This window comes from Aedes aegypti, unplaced genomic scaffold (assembly GCF_002204515.2).
Source record: "Aedes aegypti strain LVP_AGWG unplaced genomic scaffold, AaegL5.0 Primary Assembly AGWG_AaegL5_hic_scaff_1138_PBJ_arrow, whole genome shotgun sequence".
Taxonomy (NCBI): Eukaryota; Metazoa; Arthropoda; class Insecta; order Diptera; family Culicidae; genus Aedes; species Aedes aegypti.
This window is the reverse complement of record NW_018734557.1, coordinates 94,972-108,977: the sequence shown is the minus strand read 5'-3', so window position 1 is coordinate 108,977 and position 14,006 is coordinate 94,972. Positions and strand designations below refer to the sequence as shown.

Below are 14,006 nucleotides of genomic sequence, written 5' to 3'. Positions count from 1 at the left end.
TACGCCTTCATAGAGTTACTTAATAAGTCCCCACGTCACATTCAAAGCACAACAGAAACACAATTGTTTTATTCTTAGAAGACCTATCAAAGTACATTGACTATCATCAAAATTGGCAACACTGCTGTAATAAAATCGATTATATTTTCCACATATTATTTTCATAATATGTTATTCTGAGATTACCAATTGAAAAATTCGGAGAAAACTGTTTACAATTTGCTGTAGATCGATAAATATGCGTACATGATTTTAAAAGTATGAGACTTTTTAGTAAAACTACCATAAACAGTAAAATGTATACTTAAGACCACAGACAAACAGACGTCACACTCTCATCGATGTCTATCGACCACCTTTTTAACGGCCGATTCAAATATATGGTAGGTGGCCAATCCACCACCCGCAGCGCTCGCATCGTTTTTGTTCGCGTTTGACGTTTACACACTACCGCCATCTGTTGGTCCATCGGCCAAACACACCGATTTTAGCATTGGGCGTACATGTCATCGTGACTATGATTTTGATCAGGATTTGTTCTAAGTGTTACGTCTGTTTGTCTGTGCTTAAGACTGTAGTTTAATCTCACGATTTAGCTTTCGTTTATACTAATATAGTTTCTTTAGTAATCCAAACTAGTTTTGAACACGCTTTTTACTTTTCTCGTTTGCTGGGAGTGAAAGGATGGTGTATCAGCAAATTTGGCCATAAATGGGTAAATCACTAAAGTTACCTAATGTCATAGAATGGTGGAATATATTATGTATCCGGTAGAAATCAAGACCAACATTTATTTATAATTATTGTTTTCTCGGGCTCCGTGCGTCGCAGCTAATATGTGAATAGTGCGCTGTGTTCATAAAAATCGTAAGAATGCAGCGCCACACTAAAAAACTGATTTCAAAATCGCGCGAGTTGAGGCGCGTCGCGAGTCTCACTGGCGCGATCCGGTTTGGTGGCGGTGCGACAATAATTGATATTTTTAAAGCTTTACCTTTAGTAGAATAGTAAAGGATACAAACATACAATTTGTTCATAAAAATAAGGATTTTTGTTTTGCGAAAAATAATGTTAAACTTTGACGGACAGCTTTTTTTAAGAGTTTTTTGAAAAACTATTTAGCTCTTCAACCAAAAGCATTTTCAAAGATTTTATATTTTCATAGCATTTTAGAATAATAGGTCAACGATACACAGAGAACCGATTACGATTTTATCAATAAATAAAAAAGATATAGCATAAACAAAGTGTCCACTTTATAAAATGAACAGTCCTTACCCGCATTACGGGTAGAACAAGCCCTTAGTCCACGTACAAACTGAACATATAGGACTTGATCATACACTCTTCCCAATCCTTCTCCAGAAACAATTCCGGGTGTTGGGGAGGAAGTCACATTTGCCGCGATAAACCAAAGACTGAGAGCAGCATTCTCAATAGCAGCTTCAATGCTGAAATTCAATTTATTTTACTTAAATATATTTTAAATCTAACTTATTATATACATACATTTTGGTATTTTATCTCGCGCTGTCTTCAAATAGACCTCCTACCAACAATGATATTTTATACTATTCCGCTTTTGCATCGTCAGCCCGTGTTGCCGGTTTCACAGAATATTTTATTTCCAACATTCTCCCACCCGTGAAACAGGTAACAGGTCTGACCATTTGATTGCCACATTCACATGGAATGACAACAATTGAACGATATGATTGATCACTCAGAATGGCAAAAAACAATCGTCGCAACGCGTGTAGCTATCGAACTGAGCTGAGAGAAAAAAAACAAACGCTCCCCCGGGATCGAAGATCTCGATGTACGTTTTCGTTGTTGTTGCTCTATCTGTTGTTAACGCCACTGTTCCACAGACTTCACATTTGATAATTATTTCACATAATAGAAATTGGATGGTTGGCTGCCTTTCAAATGCATACTTTCCTGCCATGTATAGTTTGGGCATATTTACAGTTTTAGGATCCGTGTTCTCGAGATGGCAAACTTTATTCTGACCACTAGACACTGTTAACACATTTTGTGGAACAGCTGATTGTACCACCTGTGACGATCTTATATCGTTAATGTGCACCTCTACAGATGCCGCGATTGAACTTGAATGACGTGCTGATGTTCGTCGATGAGGGATAGGTGCACTGCTTTGTTGTTCAGAAGTACAGGCGAGTTGTGTGGAAGGTTTTGTGAATGAATTAACTTCACAAAACTGCCTTTTCACTGCATCCGTCTTTTGGGAGAATTTCTGTCGAATTTTCCTAGCAGCTTCCTCGTATTCTGCATCGATTTCAGCAAGCCGACGCTCATATTCTTCATCGATGCGCCGTTCTTCATCATCACAATATTTCCGCCATAGGTTGCCTTCTGCTTCTATTTGCTGAAGCCGCGGGTCCATTGTGCTCTTACTACTGCAAATGATTCCGCAAAATCATTGAAGTTTGTTGGGGAGGAAGTCACATTTGCCGCGATAAACCAAAGACTGAGAGCAGCATTCTCAATAGCAGCTTCAATGCTGAAATTCAATTTATTTTACTTAAATATATTTTAAATCTAACTTATTATATACATACATTTTGGTATTTTATCTCGCGCTGTCTTCAAATAGACCTCCTACCAACAATGATATTTTATACTATTCCGCTTTTGCATCGTCAGCCCGTGTTGCCGGTTTCACAGAATATTTTATTTCCAACACCGGGTTATTCCAACGCTTTCACAAATTTGATAACATTCGAAGGTACGGGTTGGAGACCGTATGACGAAAGGAACTTTTCTGATAGGTTTTCAATGTCCAAACCTGGGAGTGAGGCATCGATAATACACACGAAATATAGAACAATGTTTGTTTGAACTGCAAGATAACTCCAGCTTGCCAACAACAATCAAGGCAGGCTTGGGGAAAATCGCTAGTTTTATTTTGTTGTGTATTATCGTTTTTTCCTGACAAACATGGAAAAAGGGCCACAGTTTTCTATGCACTAAATATTCATTTTTATTGGAAAAGTAAAACGATGCGTTTTTCAATGCTTTATATTCAATCCGATTGAAAGGTGCTCACGTGACATTACTTACATTGTGTGCATGAATTGATTTTCATTCGATTTTTGTCACTTTTGATGAAATGCGAAAATGTGTTTTAATCAGTTACGCGCTTTTTCCATGTTAGTCCAATGTTTGAGATCTGGGCTCACAGTGACAGTTCGTGACAGCGGAATCCCGGCTCACTATGAGCCTCTGTACGTGCCATAAATTCTTTTGTTCTCATGACTTTTACTGTGCGCCGTGTGTTGGTGCTGTCTCGCTCTCTCTCACGGGCAACTTGAAAACAGGGCGCACAGTAAAAGTCAAACGTTTTATAGCATGCATAGGCTCATGACGTACAGAAATTTTGTATTGGTTTCTCCCTCCCAGGTCCAAACATATGTCGTTTTCGTTTTTAGGAACTGGGTCGGTGATCAACACATAAACAAACAAACGTCAAACAAATTGTAGTCCGGTCGAACCTGAATCGGGTTGGGGTTGAAACTGTGATTCAGAACGGGTTGCGCCAGTTCCAACCTGGGTTCAAAAACGAATTCGACAATAGCCAAATTCAATTATTGTAAATGAAACAATACTCGATACGAGAGGAAACATGCCATTGCTTCCACTTTGTGAGTGAGAAATATTTCATCTGACAGATGAACGAAAGTTGAAATGTCACTCACGAAACGTCAACAAAATCAGCCGATTTGCTGAATTTTCTAATCAATAATTTTATTCTGAAGAAGTTGCTCCTAAAAAAGCAATTAGTTTTCAATAAATTATCCAACAATGGTTCAAAGAATACTGTTCACAGTACTGTGCAGTCTAGTCTTAGTGATTCAGGCGGTAGGTAACAATTGTTGATAAGTAATCTTCCACAAATAAGAGGTTTTCTTCTACCCACCAGTCTCATCTTGAGTACGATGGATGGCTCAATATCGAGTTGTACCACGCGCTGGATGTCCACGAACCGCAAAAGTTTACCAGCCGCGGAAATGTTACTATTACCAGTCTGAATAGCGGGGCATCGGCCGTATCGCAGGAACCACTTACGGTTCACGAGCGGAACCAACTCCGCAAGCTGGCGGAAGAGAATCGACTGTACAGGTTGGAGGCTCACGTTCTGGAAGCCGATGGAACCCGGTCCAAGTTTTTGACTTCGTCCAAGGCGGTAGGTGTTCTTGAAGGTCATTAGTATGGGACATAACATATCCATGAAATTTGGTCGCAGTTCCCAGTTTGTTGAGCGGGGATTCCTATAACGCAAAGTCTGCACAGTTACATTCGAATGTTCAAAGATGTAGCGATGGTCAGATAATGATTCCTCATCTGATACATGCCAATTCGTCAACTCGTGACTGATTCTATTCGAGCAGAGCGTTATGTCTAACACTTATTCTCTAGCAGATACCATGAAGGTTGGGCGATTGCCTATGTTAAGTAATCCAAGATCTGTACTACTTACATATTCCATCAGACTGGAGGCTCTCAAATGATACCTGCAATGGCATCACTGCCCACAATCAGCGGAAGGCCTTTTGAAACAATTCTTTTGACGGATTTGGTGTAAAGTGTGTATAAAATTACACATACATATTCCAGTAACAATTATCAATAATTTGAACTAAAAAACAATCTAGTCAACTGATCGCAAAATTTCATTGGGGTCTGCAATCAGATTTTTTTTTGTCCAGAGGTCAAAGGATGACTTTGGCGATTTTTCTTTGTAAAAATAAGTTTTCCGATAGTAAAACCCATACAAATTTTGAACCGGTAGCGCTTAATTATAGCTTTACCGATCCAGTTGAAATTTTGCACAGTTGTTATGGGTCCATAATAGAATTAGAAAAATAAACTGCAGCGAGAATTCATATGTTCCATATAACTGTCCCAGGCTAATGGTCATTTAACTTTGTAGGAGTGGTAATTCTACATTTTTCACGTTTTTAGTGTGCGCTGGCCAAATCCCAGCTGGCAGATGTGCTGTGGGTATCGTTGGATCACGCTGGATCGGTTACTGCGGTCACGCAGTCGGTGAACAACGGCAATACGGATAACTGCCGCGACTTGACCGCTCGGGATTTTGAGGCACTGGACGATTTCAACACCGACGTTTATGTGAAACCGATGGAAAGCGCTCCGATTCCGGACACTGCTAGCTTCATTCAGAAGATGGAACGCGAGCGGGAAGCTCGGGAGCGTGGTGAAACCAAAGATAATCGAGGTTTCTTTGCAAAATATGTAAGTGTCAGGTGACGATTCAATGTTCAATTCTGGTTAAACATTATCTTTGCATTTCAGTGGATGTACATCGTTCCAGTTGCAATTCTGGTTCTTATTTCTGGAGCCACTAATCCAGAAGCCGCGGGAGGACAGCGTTAAAGCCAAATAAAAAATCAACGCGCTTTATCATATTTTAATTTATTAGTAGCAATTCTCTTCCCATCTAATAAAACATGATTCGCTACACTTGACATTGAACAATACTCTTCTTACTTTTTCTCGACTTCCTCAGCGTCTTCTGTCGAAGCTTTGCCTTCACCATCTTCCAGATCGGCCGTCCGCTTCTTCAGCTTCTCCATCATCTTGACCTCCTTCTCCTTCCTCTTGGCTTCCTTGACCTTCTTGCGATCTGCCTTCTCCTTCTGGGCCAACATCTCCTGGAATCGTTCGTCCCGTGGGTCAATCCGGAATCCAAAGTGGCGTCGCACTTCCTCCACCAAACGATCCTTTCGTTCCTTGGCTGCGCGGGCTTCGGCTTCCTTCTTGGCGATTCTGGCATTCAAATCAGCCACCCATTTGTCCAGTTTTTCCATCTTTTTGGCTACGTCGTCTTCACGAGCCCGGATCCGAGTGTCCTTCTCTTCCTTCGATTTCTTGTTCTCGGCCATCATCTCCTGGAGGGTGTTTCGGTAAGCCACGCGTTCGTATTCGGTTTTTTCGAGCCTTTCTTGTTTTGTGGGAAAGCAAACACCTGTGATAATCATGTATTAGCAGAATTAAATCAATGATTAATTGAGCGATTAATGATCAAATTAAATTTACAAAAATCAAATCGTTTATAAAAATGAAATTCTCTGATATTTCCAGGTTTTTCCCTGTTTTAACAAACAACAATCTAGGTTCAGAAAATGCTCTAATAAAGGACATTAATAATCAGGATATAGTTTCGTTGAATTTCCTGGAAAAATTTAGATAAATTCCTTTGAATATTCCTTTAAAAAAATCATTGGAGGAATTTGTGGATGAGTATGTGAGAAATCTCTAGGGGAGCTCTCAAAAGTATTTCAGAAGAAATCTCTGGCTTTGGATTTATCACTAGAATTCCTTTAGCTTTTTCTCAGGGAGTCTAAAAAGGATTTCATGTAGAATAATTAAGAGTCCATGAAGGTTTCTTTACAGCCTCTAGAATAGATAGTGACTTTCCAAAGTTTTGGTTGAAAAAGAAACTTCCTAGACCCTCCATTATAAAAAAAGGACTTTACAGATTTGCATTGAAATAGAGTTCCAAGTCCCTACATTGAGACCTGCTACCAGCCCTTGCAAAGGAGGTTAACCTTCGCGCAAACTGGCTCTTAAGGGAAACTTACGTGGATCGACCTTGCTTCCTTCCAGTCCATATCGACCCAACATCATGCGTTTGTACTTGACGGTTTCGTGAATCCACGATTGGGACTGCTCGTAAGGTAGCTGGTTGTGGAGCATGTTCCGATGCTGTGGCAACAGGCGAGATTTATTCCGAAGCTGCTCGATCCGTGCCTCTCGGGCTGCTTGTAGATCTTCATCTTCCACAAAGGTTACCGGCAGATCGGATTCGGCAGAGGGCTCTTCAGCTGTTCCTTTGGTGGCTTGGGACGCGTAGAAACGGGGAAACCGTAGGTATCCCATGAAAACTCGATTGCTCGGGCTGGCGGTGAATAACCGGATCGAAGCCATCTTACCGGCGGTGGTATTTTAGTGATTTAAGTATGATTCTTTGAAAACTATTCACTTAACTAAAAGTTGTGTAAGAAAAACCTCGTTTTTGTTTTGCTAATTTTGACGTTTAGGCTACGGTTAAGGACTCAGGAGGCTCCAGGAGTGGCGAGGGAGAGGTGTGAAATATTGGAAATATTTCACTCACGAGTTATCGGAGGTGTTAGGCTAGGAAAGTCGAAAAAAATTTTCAACGATTTTTTATAGGGTAAGTGTACCAGTTTTGGCCACCCTAAGGAAAAATATTGTTTATTTATGAATCAAAAGACCTTTGGTTACTGTCAATACATCAAACGAAAGCTTTCAATCCATGCTCAGCAGGGAAAATATAAAAACTAATCAGAAACTTTGTTTTTGTATTAAAAATGGTGGTGGCGACCTGGGAGGGAGGCACCGATACTACACACGAAATATAGAACAACGTTTGTTTGAACTGCAAGATAACTCCAGCTTGCCAACAACAATCAAGGCAGGCTTGGGGAAAACCGCTGTGTAGGGTCTTACACCCTATAAAACCAAGAGCGTTTCCTTTTGTTGTGTACTTTCGATCTTTCCTGACAAACATGGAAAAAGGGCCACAGTTTTCTATGCAATAAATAATAATTTTCATTGGAAAAAGTAAAACGATGCGTTTTTCAATGCTTTATATTCAATCAGTTGGAAGATGCTCACGTGACATTACTTACATTTTGTGCATGAATTGATTTTCATTCAATTTTTGTCACTTTTGATGAAATGCGAAAATGTGTTTTAATCAGTTGCGCGCTTTTTCCATGTTAGTCCAATGTTTGAGATCTGGGCTCACAGCGACAGTTCGTGACAGCGGAATCTCGGCTCACTATGACGTACAGAAATTTAGTATTGGTTTCTCCCTCCCAGGTGGCGACTACTGGACCACTTGCACCAGTATTCGCCACGATATTAATTTCGGTTCCTAAATTCGCCACTTACGTTGATTTCTTATGTAGGGTGGCGAATCAGGAACAGGTGGCGAAAAATAGGTGCAAAGGAGCAAAAATTTTTTAGGGACCCAGATAGCCGTAGCGGTAAACGCGCAGCTATTCAGCATGACCATGCTGAGGGTCGTAGGTTCGAATCCCGCTGATCGAGGATCTTTTCGTAAAGGAAATTTTCTCGATTCCCAGGGCATAGAGTATCATCGTACCTGCCACACGATATACACATGCAAAAATGGTCAATCGGCAAAGAAAGCTCTCAGTTTTAATAACTGTGGAAGTGCTCATAAGAACACTAATCTGAGAAGCAGGCTTTGTCCCAGTTGGGACGTAACGCCAGAAAGAAGAAGAAGAAGAGCAAACATTTTAAGGAAAATGATTTTTTTATTATTATTTTCTGAGAAAATTTTGCGGTTTCCAAGAATGTTTCCGTATCATCTTAAAGCAATTTAGCGAACACTAAACAGTTGGCAATCATATACACGGGAACAAAATCTGTGGTAAAAATAACTATTTTAGCTGACTACGCCCATTCTTAAAACTACCATGGAAATTCAGACCAATTTACTATGTTTACGGTACACCCCACCGCATTACTGGTACATTTGACGGAAATAATTTACAACAATTTGATTCCAACTAAAGACATGGTAAAATCGAGCGCATTTCTGGTCTGCTGAAAATTGCCGGTGCGAGCGCTTAAGTTAACCCCCTAAAATGGTAGTTTTTACCGCACAATTTTTTTGCGTGTATGTAGTAAAATGGTATAAAATCTGGGGTGGCGAATAACTGCACTGAAAACATTCTACAAGCTCGATCAATGTGTTTCACACGAGAATTTTCACTAATTGTAAAACACATCAATCGATGGTGTAAAACCAGTCGCTATCGGCAATCCGAATTCAAATGTAAAACACGTTAATTTTCAAATTTTCGAAAAGTTTGCTGCAGATTTTGCTAGCGATTTCTTGGTTCTCTGATACCAGGCATTACGGGCGCACGGTTTCTCAAAATATAACATGTTGCCAAACATGTCACGCGTGGATAGTAAATGTTAGTCCTTGTCATGTTAGGCAAACTAGTTCTACTAGTGATTGATATCGCAATCGTAAAACACGTTGAAATTGTATGTAAAAGCCTTTGCTATCGAACCAAAGCCAAACCTTAACAGAATTACAAGTTTTACACGTTATTTCACCTTGCCATTTGACACGACAGATCCACGTTGAAAAGAATGTGGATCGAACGTGTGGATTATTTTCAGTGTGGTACATGGTGAATACCGGTACACCTTCCCTAGTCCAGTTTACGAGACGTTTTTGAACAGCTGATCGCTCATATTTTTAATGAAAATTTGACAGCAGGCGGTGTCGTAACGAGTGGAAGTAACAGCAATATCATGAGTGTTGCCGTTTTGTAAAATGGACTATTGTAATCAGCACTGGCCTTGGGATCCTTTATAAGAGATTGGCGGAAGTAAAACAGAATGATTTGGCAACAGACCGTGTTTGCTCAGCATCGAGAATAATATTGTAACTTGGACATGACCTTCTCATTGCTAAAATTTTGTGTATTTTGTTTCATTATAGATCTTTGAACTACATATCAAAACTAATAAACAGCAAAAATAAATCAAAAATAAAATATCGCATTAAATAAATAAAAAAAAAAAGAAAATATTTTTTATTTTACCGAAATAACTTCAAGCTGCTTACATTACCCCTCAAGAAAAAGTTCGAAACAAACATAACGCATGTTCGTTTGGCTCACGCTTTGACAGAAATGTCAGCTTCCGCGAATCTCTCTTATGAAGGATTGCTATATATATAGTATACTGGCCGGGGTACGAGTAACCTTGGGGAAGATCGGATAACCAACCCCGGTGGGAACTTTGGTCGTATGCTGACAGGGAAGGGGCCTCCTCTCTTCTAAGGGTGTAGCTTATCAAAGCGTCTTTTCTCCATGATAGGAGCGGCTCACAACAGCGTCTGTTCCCCATGGTCTCATTCACAAATTTCATAACGCTTTAGGGGGTGGGGGGGTGTCCTAACGTTGTTACGGCTCATACAAAAATTGTAGAGTATCAATACAAAAAGCGTCACGAGGGGGTGGGTGGGTGTCCAAAATGGCCAATTTATGCGTTATGAAATATATGAACCAACCCCATGTCAGGGGCGGCTGATCATCGTCCAAGTGCCAGAGAAGGACTCTAAGCTAAACTGCGCACTATGACCCTCCAAATATTTAGGGGGAATGGTCCTCCGGAAATCTAGGGGGTTGGCGTCAGGCCCTGCAAGCCAACCATAAAAACTCATAAAAACACATCAGCACAGGAACGTTAACGAGGAACAATCGGCAAAGACCACAGCGACGGAAATGGACTAGCGATTGTAAAATCGGTACTTGGAACTGCAAACCTCTCAACTTCATCGGAAGCACACGCATACTCTCCGATGTACTGAAGATCCGTGGTTTCGGCATCGTAGCGCTGCATGAGGTGTGCTGGACAGGTTCGATGGTGCGAACGTTTAGAGGTAATCATACAGGAATAAACCGGGGCTGCTATCAAAGCGAATAATAGTTACGAGATTCCGTAAACAATTCGAAGATACCGCTATACTACACCGAGTACTTGGCGGTAATCGGGCTGCCGACCGAAATAGATGATCGGGTTTTGTGGCAAATTACCAAGGTTTCTATATTAGGGATATTGGTACCACACAAACTCTACGGCGAACCCAGTATCGTGAAGGTAGCTAAAGCTGGAAGGATACGCTGGGCAGGGCATGTTGCAAGAATGCCGGACCCTGTAAAGATGGTGTTCGCTATGAATCCGGTCGAAACAAGAAGACGTGGGGCGCAGCGAGCTAGGTGGATTGACCAGTTGCACCAGGACCTGGAGAGCGTGGGTCGCAGTCGAGGATGGAGAGAAGCGGCCATGAACCGAGTGAATTGGTGAAATGTTGTTGGCGAGGTTTTATCAAGATCATTGATGTAAAGCCAAATAAGTAAGTAACTACTGTCGTGACGATATATAATTTATCTTAAATTCGCCGAAACAGTTTTCCTGACCCGAACATTAAACTATTACATCGCTGTTAGAAACGCGACACTTCTAACGAAACACGTGCTATCGAGCAAACATTCACCAACAGAATGATCCGAGTCACCAGTAGCCACGCCTACGCTAAGCGCGCTACGAGCCGAGGTACAAAACGACGACATTGCGAAGTCTTTAAACCTCTCACGATGCTCGGTACCGAGTAGCGGTACCAGGTTTGGGAACTATGACCACTATTTATCACAGTTCATCGATTCTGCCAGTCAACCAAAACACAAAGCAGCAGCAGCATCAATACCATCAGGCGTTGCGCTGCCAACGGTTCACACACTGCTTGAATGTTTTTGTCTCTCCACTATGATCGTTTTCAGGCAGCCATCTTGAGGTGAATGATTGAAAAAATGTTAAATGATTCAATCGCTAATAATTCGCTTGTGTTTTCAACTAATTGAAATCTATTGACGCTAATAGCAAGAGCACAATCATTCCGTTGCAATACATATTGACAAGTTCAATTTCAAAAAAATGCAAAACCCTGAAAACCGGAAAAATCGGGTCACCAATGTGCTCGAGTCATTTCGCATTCGGGTTTGAAAAAACGTTGTGAAGAAGAAGATTACAGTTTTGAAGAGCCGTGACATTTTTTTGTTTTGAACGGTCATGGTTTGCTTTGGATTGTGATGGTCGTGTAGAAAAATGTGAATGTCGAGGTGGTAAATGTTTGCTACAGTACATTTCCCATCCCTGAGCGGTACAGCTTGAGTTCGTTTCTAGCTTCATTTTTTTTCCATTGGTCTCTCCGACGAGAGCCGCAGTTTATGTTCTCTCCTTCCACGTTCATTTCCGATACACACACCGCGTCGTTGCCAATCATCCGAAGGCGAACGTCTAGATAATCTCTCCTCCTTTCTCTCGCTCTACTAATCATAGGCTAGGGGAAGTGGTTCACCTAGCATGAATGAGGGATGAACTTATCGCTGAGAAAAAGTAGATTTTGTATGAAAATTGACAAGTATTTGAATGACAGATTCATCCTTGTTCATCCACTTCTCCTAGCCTATGCCGAAAGTATCCCACTCGACCCGAACACAACTACATGTCAAAGCTCTCTGCTGGATGTGTTGAGTTTATTCGTTTTATTATAGCATGTTTCGATTCAATGTTACACACGCTAAAATTGACCACATGTTTTATTACGATTACCATTTTAATTTGTCCCCAATCAAATATAAACCATTATCTACTACAAGTACGGAGTGCTGATCTAAGCAACTGAAATGTTAATGAAAAATAGCTTCAATCCAGAAACAACCTTCTGCAATTATGTATATCAGGGTATCAACAAATGAAATTGTCATTCTGTGTTCATTTGAACGCGATTAACTATAGTTCAACTATAGTATACGGAACGAAACAGTGACAGAGGGACAATTCCCAAGAAACAATCTTTGCTTTAAGAAAAGCTGTTTTTTAGATATGTGTGCTCAGACATGAAATAAAAGATGATTCTTCAAGAAATTCCACAGTTCTCTGAGATTCTTCTGAAAATCCTCCTGAGATTCTTCGGAAAATCCATGTATAGTTCATTCATAAACCTATCTCGGGTTGTTCCGTCCGAATATGCTTCTTGAATTCCTCTTGCCATTTCTTTTTGATACTACGGAAAATCTTTCAGAGAATCTTCCAAGAATTCTTGTGAGATTCTTCCGAAAAACCATTCTGAGTTCTTCCAGAAATCTCTCAAAAAATCCTCTTAGTTTCGTTCAAAAATCCTTCTGAAACTATTAAGGTCATCTCTCTAATCGCTCTGTGGTTCTTCCGAAAATCTTCCAGCTTTTGGATTATCTCGGAAATTCCTCTCGGATTTTTATGGACATCATTCCGGACTATTTTTTTCCATGAAATTTCCCTGGAATTTTGTCGAAAATGTTTCTATGGTTGCTTTCCAAAGGGATGGATTTCTTTCAAAAGATCAGGGAATCTTCTGAATATCTTTTGAAGATTTTTCCAGAAATCATTCCGGGTTTCATACAAAAATCCCTCATGATTTCTTCCGCAAATCCATCCAAAATTCAAGACTAACAATTGAAAAGGCCTCATCTCCAAAAAGTAAACAATAAGAAAAATGCAATCTTGTTTTGTCATACAATAAATCAATTTTATATCATAAATTTAAGCATTGTGTATTTTTAATTGTGCAGAAAATCGCTGAAAAAGTTGATTTATAGCAATGAATATTCATTACTATCATTTTAGGTAAAAATTGTACTAAAAAACGAGTTGAAGAAAATGAGGCTTCTATTTCACCAAAAGCTTTTGAGCCCTTTTGATTTGTGCCCATAGACGCCGGCCAACGCTGATGAGGCCTGTGAGTTGACGCCTTTGTTTACTCTAAAATGTGTTGAGGCCTTCTAGTTGTGGCTTGTTTTTTCACCATCTTCAGATGTGGTCTTTTGAATATCATTGAAAATTGATGATGAAATAAGAAAATGTAGAAGAGTATTAAGTGGTGAAGTAAGGTACATGGAGATCCCTACAGCAAGAGAAGATTCGTGCGGTCGATGAAAAATGTGATTGATTGAATCCTTCGTCATCCATGAACATAATGTATGTGTTACGCAAGTATGTTGTCGAGAAAATGTACGGAAATATTGATTCAATTGAAATAATATTGCAATTTAACGTTATTTTTCATGCAATTGAAACCAAATCGATGTTTTTGTTGATAAGTTGTGAAGTACAGACAGGCTGACACCGGTATTATTTGGTAGTATGATACAAAATACTTCAGTCTACCGGAACCCGACGGAAAACTTGATAATGTTCGCCGTTTAGACAAACTCTGTGTAAAATAATACAAGGAGCAGTCGCTCCGTAGTATAACCTGCATCTACTTAGTGAATAGGGTCCAAAAATGTTTAATGAAATCTTGTTTTCATTTGATAACACGAAAGAGCATGTTACTGCAACTACTTTAG

General features: G+C 40.1%; 2 protein-coding genes and 1 long non-coding RNA gene across 4 annotated transcripts; 1 reads left to right on the top strand and 2 right to left on the bottom strand.

Moving 5' to 3' along the window:
* Nucleotides 1-1,361: 1,361 nt before the first annotated feature.
* Nucleotides 1,362-2,880, bottom strand: LOC110680271. 2 transcript variants are annotated; one of them, XR_002502810.1, is made up of 3 exons: nucleotides 2,583-2,851; nucleotides 1,510-2,524; nucleotides 1,362-1,451 (listed from the first exon to the last, which is right to left on the bottom strand). It is a non-coding gene; the product is annotated as an uncharacterized LOC110680271 (long non-coding RNA). The 2 variants fall into 2 exon arrangements; XR_002502809.1 differs by having other exon boundaries at nucleotides 1,378-2,524; nucleotides 2,583-2,880.
* An 832-nt stretch (nucleotides 2,881-3,712) lies between these two features.
* Nucleotides 3,713-5,517, top strand: LOC110680268 (ER membrane protein complex subunit 10-like). The gene is made up of 4 exons (XM_021856088.1): nucleotides 3,713-3,882; nucleotides 3,944-4,207; nucleotides 4,987-5,277; nucleotides 5,338-5,517. The coding sequence occupies exons 1-4, from the start codon at nucleotides 3,826-3,828 to the stop codon at nucleotides 5,416-5,418; spliced, it is 693 nt and encodes a 230-aa protein (XP_021711780.1). The 5' UTR covers nucleotides 3,713-3,825; the 3' UTR covers nucleotides 5,419-5,517.
* On the bottom strand, nucleotides 5,441-7,099 carry LOC110680267 (growth arrest and DNA damage-inducible proteins-interacting protein 1-like). The gene is made up of 2 exons (XM_021856087.1): nucleotides 6,627-7,099; nucleotides 5,441-6,010 (listed from the first exon to the last, which is right to left on the bottom strand). Exons 1-2 carry the CDS (start codon nucleotides 6,970-6,972, stop codon nucleotides 5,529-5,531), a joined length of 828 nt encoding a protein of 275 aa, XP_021711779.1. The 5' UTR covers nucleotides 6,973-7,099; the 3' UTR covers nucleotides 5,441-5,528.
* Nucleotides 7,100-14,006: the final 6,907 nt, after the last annotated feature.

Coding starts and splice junctions, on each gene's coding strand:
- LOC110680268 (XM_021856088.1), top strand. CDS start 3,826: ATGGTTCAAAGAATACTGTTCACAGTACTGTGCAGTCTAGTCTTAGTG. Junction 3,883..3,943: donor TAGTCTTAGTGATTCAGGCG/GTAGGTAACAAT, acceptor TCTACCCACCAG/TCTCATCTTGAGTACGATGG. Junction 4,208..4,986: donor TTTTGACTTCGTCCAAGGCG/GTAGGTGTTCTT, acceptor TCACGTTTTTAG/TGTGCGCTGGCCAAATCCCA.
- LOC110680267 (XM_021856087.1), bottom strand. CDS start 6,972: ATGGCTTCGATCCGGTTATTCACCGCCAGCCCGAGCAATCGAGTTTTC. Junction 6,011..6,626: donor AGGAAGCAAGGTCGATCCAC/GTAAGTTTCCCT, acceptor TGATTATCACAG/GTGTTTGCTTTCCCACAAAA.